The 14,404-nt window shown below is 39.0% G+C and overlaps 1 protein-coding gene across 1 annotated transcript in view; it reads right to left on the bottom strand.

Moving 5' to 3' along the window:
- Nucleotides 1-11,429: 11,429 nt before the first annotated feature.
- Ror1 (receptor tyrosine kinase like orphan receptor 1) overlaps nt 11,430-14,404 on the bottom strand; it is a 163,162-nt gene continuing 160,187 nt past the window's right edge. The window contains exon 9 of the mRNA XM_077791550.1: nt 11,430-12,904. Within this exon, the coding sequence (XP_077647676.1) occupies nt 11,477-12,904 (1,428 nt within the window). The 3' untranslated portion in view covers nt 11,430-11,476. The remainder of the gene's footprint in view (nt 12,905-14,404) is intronic.

Genomic DNA, 14,404 nt, shown 5'->3' with positions numbered 1-14,404 from the left:
GCCAAGCCTACCTCTCTACCCCTTCCTTTATCGATGCCCACTCTGCTTTGTACTTGAGGTACCAGCACCATTCAGCTACATGTCTTTTTCCCGTATATACCATCTTGTCTGGTTCTAGCCATCTTTTCTACCTGGGTTTCCTTCCTCTTCTTTATCTCATTTTCAACTCTTACACATCCCAAACACATAAATTCCTCCTTAAAACTTTCCTGAATCACCAGGGTGGGTTGTGTTTTGATATGACCTGGACTCATCTTTGTTTATTATTACCAACTTTTTCTTAAAAAACTGTTTGTGGGACTTTTTCCCCCACTAGAATGTAAGTTCCTAAGGGCATGGTGACTTGTTTGTCACTGCATTCCCAGCCACAAGCACCTGGCTAAGAGGAGGAATTAAATATGCTGACTGAATTGAACTTAGCAAGATAAAAAAAAAAATTCTGGGGTCACGGAGAGTCACCTTCCATGAAAGAGCTAGGTTAGGCATAAGCAGAGGAAGGGTTTTGATGAGATGTGTTAGGGTAGGTAATCCAGGGGAACTTGGCCAGCTCCATGATGCATAGGGGGTTAAACTCAGGAACAGGTTGACAAACAGGGAACTAAAGGATGGAAGAAGGGTTGGTTATTGAGGTCAAGAGCCACCACAGCAGAGGGGTTGCAGAGCTGCAATGAGAGTATAACAAATCCCCAGAACACAAAAAAGGAAGGTAAAGGAAATTCAAAAGATCCTGCAACTGATTGGAGACAAACAGGTTGGGAATTCCAGGACTATTTTGAGGGTGGAATTGTTGGAAAAAACAGAGCTCCCTGCTGGAGGCCCACCGGAGCTTGGCACTATTATATTCTGGGGCTGCTAAACATATTCACAGTTATATTCACTAGATGGCCAGCATCCTGCATTTTTTAAAGTAGCTTAGCTCATAAGTCAGTGGGAAATGTGCTTTGGTTATGGAGGCTCCTGAGTTGAGGAATGGAGCTGGGGCTTTGGTGAGAAGAGGGAGCAAGAGGAAATATGTGTGTGTGAGCCCACATGTATGTTTATCTGGCATCTGGCATGCGTGTAGCGACTGAGTACGTTCACCTCCTATAATTAATAGCATCAGCTGTTCGGATATGAGTCATTTGCCATAGTAAATTTATAGCAGAGACCTATCTGAAGATACTTTCGTTGGAATGGAATCACCTTCCATTAATTACAGCAAGTATTGGTTTTAATAAACATTTTTTCATACATGATATACTTGATATCATGATCTTGCCATGTCTCACTCCTAAGCCTGCCCTTCTTTGCCTTGGTCATCAGGTTTGTTCTTGTGGTTGTTTTTGTTTTTATTGTTGTTTTATCAACTCAATCAGGAAAATAAATCTCTACATGTAGGCCTTCCATTGTTTCAATACCTGATGGTAAATAACAGGTGCTTTCAAGACAGACCTGGGTTGGATCCTGGCATACCTGTGTTTTATAAGTCTTGAAAAATTTACTTAGCTTCCTACACCTACATTTTTTCGTGTATTCTATGAGCCAGTGATAATACTTACAAGATCATTGTGAGGATTAAAAGAAATAACACCCTTCAGGGTTTTGGTTACTACCTGGCATAGAGAAAACAACAGTTAACACTTCCCAGGTATGGACATTGTTCTAAATGTTCAGCAGGAATTAATTGTATCCTCAAAAGTGAATCTGTGAAGTAGTTATACTTATGATTCTAACTTACAGATAAGGGAAACTGAGGCATAGGGACACCAGATAGTTTGCCTAGGTTACACAGTTGGACAGAAGCAGAGCCAGGATGCAAAACCCCAGATATCCAGCTCCAGAGTCCATGCTTTTAACCTTCAGGCTGCCCTGCCTTGCAGATGTGTCATATCCCATTGAGCACTCTGGGTTTCTTGAATAGATCATTGCTACTCTCAATAGTTGCTAGAAATATCTGTGTGCATCTGTGGTTTTTGTTCTTGTTTTCATTGGCAGTAATTTCCTCCTGTTATTGAGTCTCTTCCATCAAAATGTAAATCCAAAAAAGCCAGACTACTGCTGTATAAAATAGTGCCCATCTACACGTCTGTTAACTAAACGTGTACTCTTTCTTCTCTTTTAGATTACACATTCATTAAGAACTGTCTCTGACTTCTGCAAATTATGAATATACTTACAGTACTCTGTATGTTGTTAAAAATATCACCTAGTAAGTAATTATTTTTAAATGGTCTTTTACCACTTTTATTCCTTCACGTTGACAGTAGATTAAATCCTATTGCTTGGAGGAGGCCTTGTTCATGGTCTTTCCCCTGAAGGCCTAAAGGTTTGAAAAGAGAACTGTTGCACTGCCCTTTTATAGAAGGCAAAATGCAAAATTCTCAAATAACCCCCAGGACTGTGCATAAGATGGATTTTATTCCTGTTATTAAGTCATATGGCACATTTGCCTTTGAGAAAGTCCTTAAATGGGAGTTGGCTTTTCCTGAAGTCAGCTACTCAAAACTTGCAATGGATTCCAGGTGAGGGAGATTCTCTGTTGTTAGCTTTGAAAATGGAAGGGGCAATGTGGCAAAGAATGTGGGCAGCTTTTAGGAGCTGAGGATGGCCATTGGATACCAGCAACAAGAGAACCAGAGCCTTATTCCACAACTGCAAGGGAATGAGTTCTGCTAAAACCACATGAGCCTGGAAAAGCTCCTGAATTTCAGACCAGAACAACCAATGTGTGGTGAGACCCTGAGCAGAGAAGCTCGTCAGGCCATGCATCAATCAGACTGAGAAACAGTGAGCTAATAAATGAATATTGTTTCAAGATATTAAGTTTGTAGTACAGGTTAGTATCTCTCATCGCTTGGAACCAGAGATGTTTCAGAGTTTGGATTTTGTTTTTCTTGATTTTAGAATCTTTGCATAGCCTTTACTGATTGAGCATCCCTAATCCAAAAATCTGAACTCCCAAATGCTCCAGAATTTGAAACCGAGCTTCATGTTAGCATTTAAAAACTCTTGGACTTTGGAGAATTCCATATTTTGGATTTTTGGAATTAGGGATGTTCAATTTGTATTTTGTTACACAACAACAGATAACTCATACAACTTCTTATCCAGAACACATAGCCCCTGCCCAAGATAAGTAATATGGCAAAAAGGCAATTGACTTACTGATCTGGGTTTACCCTGATCCAGTGTGAAAAGAAATTGAAGTCAGTTAATAGTAAAATAGAATCATTTCTAACATATAATTTTTGGCAGTGTAATGAGATAAGTGTGGGCATGCAATCTTTAAAATTAAAGACCAAACTAAGGCTCACATACTAATTTTCATCATCCTAGGTGAGCAAGGCAGTAGACAGTGCAATTATTTAACATTTATGATATTACTAAGGTTGTTTCCAGCTTTAAAACCAGGCATCCCCTCCCCCTCCTTTTAAAAATAATTCTTTCCCTCAGGACTTGGACAGATGTTTTCATTTTACTTAAAGACTGTTTTCCTCATCCACGAGGAATATGTACCAGTACAAAGTGTTAACCTCATTTGGATTTGAACCCCCATCCTCAAGAGCAAGAGGATGGGGAGGACCGCCAAATGTCAACTCAGCTGTGAGAAGTGTTTTAAATCATATTTTGACATATGTTACACTGTTAACTAGAAAACGAAGTGCGGCACACATGCTTCTAGTAACTCTGGTTTCACATCATATGATCTCTTCTTTGTCTTGAGGACCTTTTGATGTGCGTTCCCAATATTGAGTTTCTCTGCTTTTAATAATCTTATGTTCCTTCCTCAATATAAATGTCATGAAAAATACTGAATGCTAATCTTCAAAGATCAAACAGGAAGAAAGAGGTGGGCAGCGTAGTTTAGTGGCTAGAATTCCTGAAATTTCTCAAATTAAAAAAAATTTATTTTCACTTATAAAAGCCTCAGCTCCAGAAATGCTTGGTTCCTCTTTTAATGTTGAAGCTGTATGTTCCTCCCGATTTTAGAATTAGATGAATTATAAAATAATTGCCTTTCTTGTTGTAAGGCACCTGAGATGCAGGGGCCACTTAATCACTATTTATATCTCTCCTTCTGGGTCTAACAGAGAGCTCAGAATCAACACAGAACTGGCTTTTCTTTCACCGTCTCTGCTTTAGCTAGGGGTGACCAACGGCCCTGGTGTGCGTGGACAAAGGACTTTTCAGTACTAAAACTGGGACAGTCCCTGGCAAACTGGCACGGTTTCTCACTCTAGCTGGGGCATCAAGGACCTTTTCAGATTGAGAATTGTGAAACAACTTGGTTAAAGCTGTCCACTTGTTTTTGGAGCTTGGTGTCTGTGAGGAAGAAATGTAGTTTTCCTGGGTTCTTCACACGTACTGATATGTTTTTACAAGAATCAGGTCTCCTTTCATTTTATTTGCCCACATGAAAATACTTTCTACCAAGAGATATGGCATTTCGTGATATCTAAGTACAGTTGTGACTGTGTGTGTGTGTGTGTGTGTGTGTGTGTGTGTGTGTGTGTATGGGGGAGGCATTTAAAAGGTGGAATTATCCTAGGCTTCCTTCACGTATATCAGTTTAATATACCTTTTCACAGTGTTCTCAGTTGCCTCAGGGATAGTTCCAGAAATTCGTGGTGGGAGAGGCTCTGAGGTGGCAATCGGCTCAGAAAGGGTGTAAGGGATGGCATATGGCTCAGGGATGTCTCAGGGGTGTGTTTTGAAGCTGTTTTTACTTAGTGTATGTTTATTAGGGGTGGTTTGAAGGGAGATGATGGAAATTATTGAGGAGCTAAGCCTAGCCCCACCTCTTTGGCCCCAGTACTGGGTGTTCTACATTATGGCCTACACATGAATAATTAAATAGAAGAGTTTATGCTCTATTTACCACATTAGAAAACAATGTCACCCTTTATAAAAATTGTTTAAAACACATTGAATAACAACGTTACCACTTTTTGAGCAATTACTCTCTGACAGATACTTCTTGTGTCTTTAGATAGTCTCATTAAATGCTCATGCCAAATCTGAAAGATTGGTGTTAGAAAAACTGCAAAATTATATAAGCTCTATTTTCTGAGAACTTTGTGTTGGTGAAATCTCACAAAATTCTATGAAATAGATACTTTATAGGTTAAAAAAAAACACACAACAACCACCAGTGACTTATTTAAGTTCAGTGACTGAAGGAGAGATTTAAGCTTCAATAATTCGACATTAAAACCTTTACTTTTTTTTGATGCTGTGGATGGAATCCAGGGACAGTATGCTAAGTATACGCTTTACCACTGAGCTACATTCCCTGCCCAGAACCCTTACTTTTAAATACTGTTAGTTATATTTACACCATTTGGTAGATAAGGAGATAGATAGAGATTACCTTAGCTACTGAAGATCAACCAGGTCATTTGCTGGTGTAGTTGTCAAATACGTGCTGTTGCTCCCTGTCTTCCCCTCTAAGTCAGGAAGGAGGGGATAGAGATACAGTGTTGTATGCTATTTCTGAGGAATTTATAGGAGATTTTTAAGGTACCTTTTCTGGTACATTCTAAGGTCAGCCTGAGAAATTATAATTTCTAGACAATTGTGGTGATAACTCAGTTTGACAATGATTGCTTAGCCCAACGATGCCTATTAAATTCATTTTTAGTGCTGTTTCTGATTGAGTGGTAGGTTGTCTAGGCAAGTATGTTAAAAAAAATTTTAAGGCTAAATCTTAGTTCAGTTTGGCCTCAGAATTTGGGTTGGCCAAGAGGATACCACATGGCGCATGTATGAGCAGAAGTTTTCTGAATGACTGTGTTTTGGTTCTGCCTGTTGCTCTTTTCCCTATGCCATGACAGCCCCTTGTCCTTCAGAGACCTGGGAGCAGGGCTGCTGCAGCAGACCCATCTCTGCTGAAACATGAGACCTATTTCTGAAGCACATATGCTTCTAAGGCTAGGGAGGGCTTGAGCTTTAATCTATGGCTTCACGTAGCTAGTTCTGTTATTTTGCTTATGTGCATCTGAATTTAGTCGAGAGCACAAGTCCATGAAGACTGGCATTTAGAATACTTTCCTTCAAAGTGAATATTCTCTGAATTATTTCTATTTCAGCATGTCCTGATATTGCCCTTTCAAAAAAATATAAGTAATGTCTAATCTAATTTTAAAGTAGGGCCTTCCTCCTAACTTAACCACTCTTGAGTTAGAATATTTACTCACAGTCACTCCAGCATGGGATACGCATCTTGCCAGGCCTGGTCAGCAAATGTTATGGTATTCATTTGTGAATAAGCAATTCATAGGTGCTTAGGATTCAACTAGTCATAAATATGTCAGCAGACCTTCTCCCTGTATATCTCTATGTTTTTAAGCCTTCCCAGCCTAATTTCCCAGAGGATTACATTGACCTTGAGTGCTTTGATGGTTTGTAAGGCTCCCCCTCTCCTGAGTTAACAGTGTCCTAATACTCTTGGCATTTATGGTTACAAACTTCAGGTGCAGTCTTATTATGACTGCAAAAGAGCCACTTTCTTACACGTGTGCTTCCTTGCTCCTTCTGCCTCTGTAATCTAGTACTTCCTCTTTAGTATTTCAGCTATTGGCTAAAAAAACCCTCTCTATAAATTAAGATTATGAGCTTCACCCTAGCATCACTTGGGTCCCTATCCCTGTCCTCCTTGGAACTTCCAGCCCTGTAGAGACCAGGGAAGGGGAAGAAGGAGCACCAGGTCTAAAAGCAGAGTGCTCACAGCCAACCAAGTGCTGTTGGACTGCAGCTAGCTGGAGGAAAAAGTCACAGTGCGATTGTTTCCCCACAACTGGGTAGAGTCACTAGAAGTGCAAGGGTTGGAGGGGAGGGGAATCTCTGGCACCTTCCAGTTTGATGTTTTCTAGGGGCTTCCCAGCCTTGCCCTCTGTAGAAGACCTGCCTAGCCTTCAGGATGATTCTGTTAACACTGAGGAGTGTTCCTTTCATTTTGTTAACCATCAGTCCAAGAGTTAAGAGGTATACTAAGAAACCAGTTGTTTTGAGCTTGTCCATAAGAAGGGAAAAATCTTTCAGCCACTAACCAAGAATAAGTGACTTGAATGAACTAGAAGAAGCATGACAGCCACACACACACACTCACTATATCTATGTATCTATTTATATAGATAGATATATAGATATAACACACACTCACTATATCTATATGTCTATATGTCTATATAGATATAGTGAGAGTGTGTGTGTGTGTGCACGTGTGCATTATGCACGCTCTCTGCCACTAGCTATACCCCAGCCTGTGCTGTTCTTTTTTATCCAAGCAATTACAGAAAAATATAGCTAGCCAATTGTCAAACAGCTAACACAAACAGTTTTAGTGCTGAGTTTTTTGTTTAAAGAGAGAGAAAGAGAGAGAGAATTTTAATATTTATTTTTTTAATTTTCAGTGGACACAACATCTTTGTTTGTATGTGGTACTGAGGATCGAACCCAGGCCACACATATGCCAGGCGAGCGCGCTACCGCTTGAGCCACATCCCCAGCCCAATGCTGAGTTTTTGATTAAGTAAAACTTGACTTTCTGTAAAGACAATAGAGTGCTAAAATGTTCTTTAGAGTAGGTCAGAATCATTTGGAGGGATTATTAAAACACAAATTGCTGGGTTCCACAGGAAGAATTTCTTATTTAGAACTTTGAAGTGGAGCTCATTAATTTGCATTTCTAACAAGTTTTTGGGTGCTCCTGATGCCTGACTTTGGGAACCCCACTTTGAGAAACACCAAGATAGGTAATCATCTTCAAAGGTATATAGATAATAGAACTCTTCTTCTTTTTCAGTTGATGCATGTTATTTACACACAATGGTGGGCTTAATAGAATCTCTTTTATTCAGTGCTTTGTGCCTCATAGCAGGCAGAATGGGAGAGTGAGGCTGGGAGCTTGCAGATGTTGGTGATTAAGGAATTAAGGGAATCGAGGGACGCTCAGAGTTGAAGGGATTGGGGATGGTGGGAGAGGCAAGAGGCTGGAGAGACATAAGAAGGAATGGGAGTGAAGGACAGATTGAGAAATTCAAGCGTGAGGGAGAAACCTAACCTGACAGGGATCTCACTGCCATATGAAGCGATTGCCTTATTGAGTTTGATCGTTGAGGTGGTGACAAGAGCTGTACCTAAAACAGATGGATAAGGCCCTGGAGGTTTTATTGTATTCCCTTCTGTATTAAATAGCAGAAATGGACAAGTTCTTTGAACTTTCATAATGATACTCATTTTCCTTGACAGTATGTATTAATCGCCAGATGGGAAACTCTTTCTTTTGGGCAAATAAGTTCATAAAGATAAGCTGTGACAATTAAATGGCCACATTTCTTTTATTTTATCAATATGGCTGGAATCTAAGTTGGACATGATAGGATGTAGGCAGCCTTTTTTCTTTAGTGTCCTAAAACATGAGTTTTGATGTCTAAGTTCATATGGAAATTCCTATTCCATTTTTTTACCTTCCATTCATTGTAATTGTTCAAGGTGTTATTTTAAGAATTCAAGGCTTAGCCATATATAGGTGGATAGAATTTGGTTATGAAATCATTGAAAGCCTCCTTCCACCTGCAGTCACTAGCAGAAGAATGCCCAAGTCTATTTTATTTTTTTACTTTTCCAATATTGGGGATCAAAACCAGAGCCCCATGCATGCCAGACAAGTATTCTATCACTGAGTTACTTCCCCAGCCCCTCAAGTCTATTTTAAAAGCCTACTTAAAAAATCATTTCAGTGAAGTATGAACGAATATGTCTTGTGATTCTTCTTTCTACAAAATGTCAATCATTAGGAGAAATAATATTAGAATTCCCAAATACTTCTAGAGAGCAATATTCAGAAAATAATATTTTATAGTAAACATTTTTAATAAACAGCAGCATAAAATAATCAGTGTTTAATATCATCTCTGGTGTGTGATACAAATGCATAAATCCTTGATATAAAATAGCCTTTTCGTCATTACAATTCCATGCTTGTCTATTTGAAATGCCCATAACAACAAATCAAACATTAAGTAATACAGTGATTAAATGCATGCAGTGAAAATAAGGAAAGATATGGTAAGGTGAAATATCTGATTATTGCCATTATATATTTGAAGAAAATCTATATTGAGTTAAGAACAAACAAAGGAAACAAGGAAACAGACCAGATATAAAAATGCAAAGATATATTTTCACTTCTGTGATACAAACCATAAAGATAGTTTTGTGCAAAAAAAGAATCTGAAAATAAAGTAATCTTACAAAACATTGTCAACAAAGCAAAAGATATTTTTCAGTTTGTGAAAAAATACTATTTAATACAAAAGGGACTGTGTTATGCAGTATCACAGTGCTGTTATAAAATACATTATTACAAGTGGTTTTGAAATTTAGATTGCTCACCTTAATGATTTCAGCTATTACAAAATGTTTAAAATAAATGTTATAGTTCTTTATAAAAAACTAACTTGAATTTATTTTTTAACCATAATAATGTTTTTCCAGAGAAGGTATTTTACTGGCTCATGGAATGCTAATTTCCCTTTAAGGGATTCCTAGAAAAACTCAGATTCACTGAAATTGTGTTTACTTAAAATAATAAATATTCTTGGAAAAACAATTGATTGTCATATGATATACAAAATTGTGGTTTGAAGCTTCATCATTAAACAGTTGCATAGCAACAAAAGGATACAAATATTCTCCTCTACCTAACGTTAAGAAATGTAATGTCTTGAATCAGCTTATTCATGCCACAAAAATATGTCTTAATTTATCTCCCAGAAAATCTGAATATAGCCAATTCTTTGAGTTCACAGTAACTATAAATTCATGTTTGTTCTTTGAAAATTCAAGTTTGGAAAAATTACAACACATTTTGTTAAATAGATTTCCTTGCTTTCCCATGCTAATTGTATTTTTTAAAATGGAAACATCAAGGTAGTTTCTAATTCTTTTACATTCTCCTCATGAAATATCATTTCCAGGAATTAATTTACATCCTGGAAGTCTCACATAGCTTTAAATGAAAACAAGACTTGGAGACATTGTTCTTAGAATAAAGGAGTTATTTTTTAACAAGAGAAAAATCAAATATAAAGCTCCTTCCTATATAGGACTTGAAACCCATAAGAATTCTAAACTTGGCAAAAGATGCTTGGCAAGTCAATGCCAGGAGAGGCACATCTGATACCCCTCTCTAAAGAAGGCAAAAAGGATCATGTTGCTTATTTACCAGTTTAAAGAATGCAGTTGTTGGTACCCTTTGAAATGAGAACTCATTACTTGTTTTTTCGAAATACTGTAATGTCTTGCAAAACAGAATGTATTGTCTTTGAATTTCAACTAATTGTATGAATACATTGTTATAATTCTTAGGGCTGAAATAAAATCTGTGAACATTTCCAGCACAGGGGGAAAAAACGCAGGGGGCGGGGGGGGGGGAGCTTTAAATTTCCAAGCTATTGGAATCATCACAGGGTTCCCTATTTGCCTACAGTCCACTGATGGTAAGCACCCTGACACCTCAAACAACTTGTAAATGGGGCTGGGGCTGCAAGATATGGCCTTCTTGGTCTGCAGCCACACCTCTATTCTTCAGCGTTATTGGTCCAGGGGAACTCCGGTGGAGGCTGTCTTTTTGGGAACTCTTGTTCTTCTCCCATGGATGTTTATCTAGGTTGAGGGACAATTTCCCTGGATATGCCTCCTTCCGTGTCTCGTTCCTAATGCAGCCAGGTGAACTATCAATCAACAATCAATTCCAGCATCCACATTCAGCCTTCTTAGGGTGCTATGCCCTGTGTTATTTCAAGGACTTGTGTAAACGAGTGAGAAAGGAAAATGTGGAAAAGGCCTTCATGATCAGAAAAGGTGGTTCACACAGAGGCATACTCTGCACCTTCCCAAAGAAGCCCCACTGTGGAGAAGACTTCAGGACATGGGATACATGGTTATGGCTCATTTCCATCCAAGATTTCAAATTTGGCCTAAAGTTTCCTCATTGACTCTGAACACCACTTCCATACAAACATGCATAGAGTCTAAATTGAATCAGTATAATTCCTGAACATTTGTCCTGAAGAAGAGACAGCAGGTAGACAAATGCTATGGTATATACATCTCGGGGAGAAACCAGTCATGGTGACTAAAGGCAAATACATAAAGCACCATTCAACTTTCCTTTTTGGTTTGATGTTTAATCATCAGGCTCTTTTCTTCTTCAACGGTTTCCAGTTTTAAGTACTTGAAACCGTATGTTCCAATCCCAATGTCACTCCATGCACCTGGATGGACTGTAAATCCCACAGTGCGTTTTTTTTTTTTTTTTTTTTCCTGGCCAGTGTCTGTCCTGCTTGGTAAGACACTGTTAAACTTCACAGAAGATACTTGTTGCAATGTCTGCTAAATGAGAACCTTACTTTAATAAAAAATATTTGAATATAAATCTTTTCTACGGCTTTCTAGTTTGTCCTGTATACCACATTTACAAAAGTTGCACATTTTACAGTTCTGCAGAAATCATAGATTCCGTGTGCCCATGAATATTGGAGTCTCCTAGCAAAGAGGGTTGCTTTGAGTCTATTTTGTAAGGTTTCTGAGATTTGTTGCCAAAAACGGTGATTCCCATTCCACCAGGATGATTTGGAATTGACATGTGGGGTAGTAATGGGATATTTGCTTCCTGATTGGATCCTGATGAAGGCAAGCTGGTCACATGGCCAGTGCTGGTCGACCCACTGGCGCTGCTTGGGGACCGACTCTTGGGAGGTGGGCAGTGCTGAATTACCCTGGGAGGACCTGTTGGCTGGTAGTGGGCAGCTGGAAAGGCTGCATAGCCAGGAGGTATTGGGTATCCATTGATGGGGATGAAGCGCTGGTTCTGAGGTATTGCTGGGCCAATGAAACCGGCAATCTGGCCCTGTGGTGTGATACCCTGGGTTGGGAACATGTAATTGGGATATCTGGGGTTACTGAGATTACTCACTGGGCTGGCACTGAGGGAGGTTGTCTGCGTGGTGGCATTTCCCCCAGAAGGAGTAGTAGAGCTGGTGTGACTTGAGAGACCCTCCCAGGACCGAAGTCGGACATGAATATCTTTAAATCTTGGTCTCCTGGAAGGAATCTCATTCCAGCACTCTGTCATGAGACTGTACATCCTGGGCGGGCAGTCTTCAGAACATGGCAACAGCTGGCGTTTCCTCACCATCTCGATCACTTCCTGGTTACTAAATCCATAATATGGCTGGAGTCCAAAACTGAATATCTCCCATAAGACAACCCCAAAGGACCAGATATCTGAATCAGAAGAGAATTTGCCATACATGATGGCTTCAGGGGGCATCCAGCGAATGGGCAGCAAAGATTTACTCTGAACTCTGTAGTAATCAGCAGAATAAATTTCTCTGGAAAGCCCAAGGTCTGAAATCTTTACATGAAGTTGCTCTCCGATTAAAATATTGCGAGCTGCAAGGTCTTTGTGGACAAAGAAGTGACTAGACAGGTATTCCATGCCGGCTGCAATCTGAATTGCAATGTGCAGGAAATCTCCATGATCCAAGCTGGATTTTACAGTGCCATCTTCATCACTGCTACAGCCAACATCGGAATGTGGGGACCGCATGATGAGGAACTCATGGAGATCCCCCTGATTCATATATTCAAAAAGCATGCACACAGGTTGTTCTTGAGTGACAGCACCCAGAAGGCAGACAATATTGGGGTGGTGCAGTTCGGCCATCAAGGAGGCTTCTTGTTGAAATTCTGTCCATTGCTGAGGGTTATTATAGTCTTTCAAGGTCTTGATAGCAACCAGCTGAGCATGGTCCATACCTGGGAGATAGAGATGGCCCTTATAGATTTTTCCAAATGCACATTCGCCCAGTTCTTCCATAAAACGTACAGCAGAAAGAGGCAGCTCTTTAGCTTTGCTCTGTGTGAAAGAAAGGAATAATGTGGATTAAAACATTTCTTAAGGCAAGGCATCAAAGCATCTGAAAGGAGGCATGAAGCAACCAGAAAAGAATCTAGAAATTAATGAAAATTAATGGTAATGCATTTTTTTAATGATTTCTTTAAATTTTCAGTAAAGAAAAGCTTATTGATTCAGTCCTATGCTTTATGGTATTGTTTGTAATAGCAAAAGATTAGAAATAACTCAAATGTCCCCCTAGAGAAAACCTACTTATTAAATAAGTCATGGTAGAACTAGTATATAAAATATCCCATACTCGTGAAAAAGAGTAAGGAAGTTTTCCCTGTACTGATATGGAAAAGTCTCCAAAATCCTATTGCTGAATTTAACAGAAAAAGTAAACAAAGAGTTAATGCTGTTTGTGACATTTTGTAAAAAAAAGAAAAAAGGAGAAAAATGAATATACTCATAATTCTCTGCATATGCATATAGAAACTACAAAAGGAGACTTGGGGTACGGCAATGGTTATCTGGAAGGTATGGTGGTAAGAATTAGAAAGGGGCACAGAAGTGGAAATTTTTCCTGTTATTTTTTTGTTATTGTTGGTGGTGGTGGTACTAGGGTTGAACCCAGGGCTTTATCCTCATAGGGAAGTGCTCCACCACTTAGCTACATCCCAACTTGCTATCATGCCTTTTTATACTTTTTATATAGGTAAATGGACTATCAATTCAAAAAAATGAATAGTTAAATTTAGAACTATATGGTCAGCCTTTCCACTTGTAAATCAGGAAATTTCTTCTGCAATTATAGGTCTAGCCGCAATTTTTCCTTTGTTGTCTGGATCCTTCTGTTATTACTATTATTATTATTATTATTATTATCCTTATTATTATTATTATTATTATTTGCTAGGGATTGAACCCATGGCTTCATGCACACTAGGCATATGCTCTACCACTGAGTTGTAGCCCTAGCACCTGTGGCAGCTAATGAAGTTCCTCTGGGAGAGCAAGGTGTCAATGATAAGAAAGGACCAATTGAACTAACTTTTTTCTCTTGCAGCACTTGGATGATTTTAGTTTTGCTATTAAGAGTAACCCAAGATGACTTTTTCCTACATGATGTTAAGATTGGGGCCTTCAATAATAACATTCGCTAATGATGTAAATGAATCTAACTGATGTGATGGTCCCTTGAACAGCATAGTAGGTATTTCTTTTTTACTTAAACAACACTCCCCAGGCTTTTGATGGTAGAGAGGGCTAAGAGACTTAGTTCTAAAACTTCTTTTGGGAAAATGAGAATTGGGAAACAAACCCATGGGTCATTAGACTGATATAATAAGGAGTTAGAAACCCAACACCCTCTTCTCCCCCACTGCTTGAAACTGACCCATAGGCAGTATGGTGTAATTCCAACCAAGTGAGCTTTGGAATCATACAAGTTTGAGTTTGGATGTTGGATCTGCTGTTTTCTATTAACAATAGTGAATACTTATATAGCACTTTGTGCCA

The sequence above is a fragment of the Urocitellus parryii genome, chromosome 11 (genome assembly GCF_045843805.1).
Source record: "Urocitellus parryii isolate mUroPar1 chromosome 11, mUroPar1.hap1, whole genome shotgun sequence".
In the NCBI taxonomy this organism is placed as follows: Eukaryota; Metazoa; Chordata; class Mammalia; order Rodentia; family Sciuridae; genus Urocitellus; species Urocitellus parryii.
This window is presented reverse-complemented; position numbering and strand designations above follow the sequence as displayed.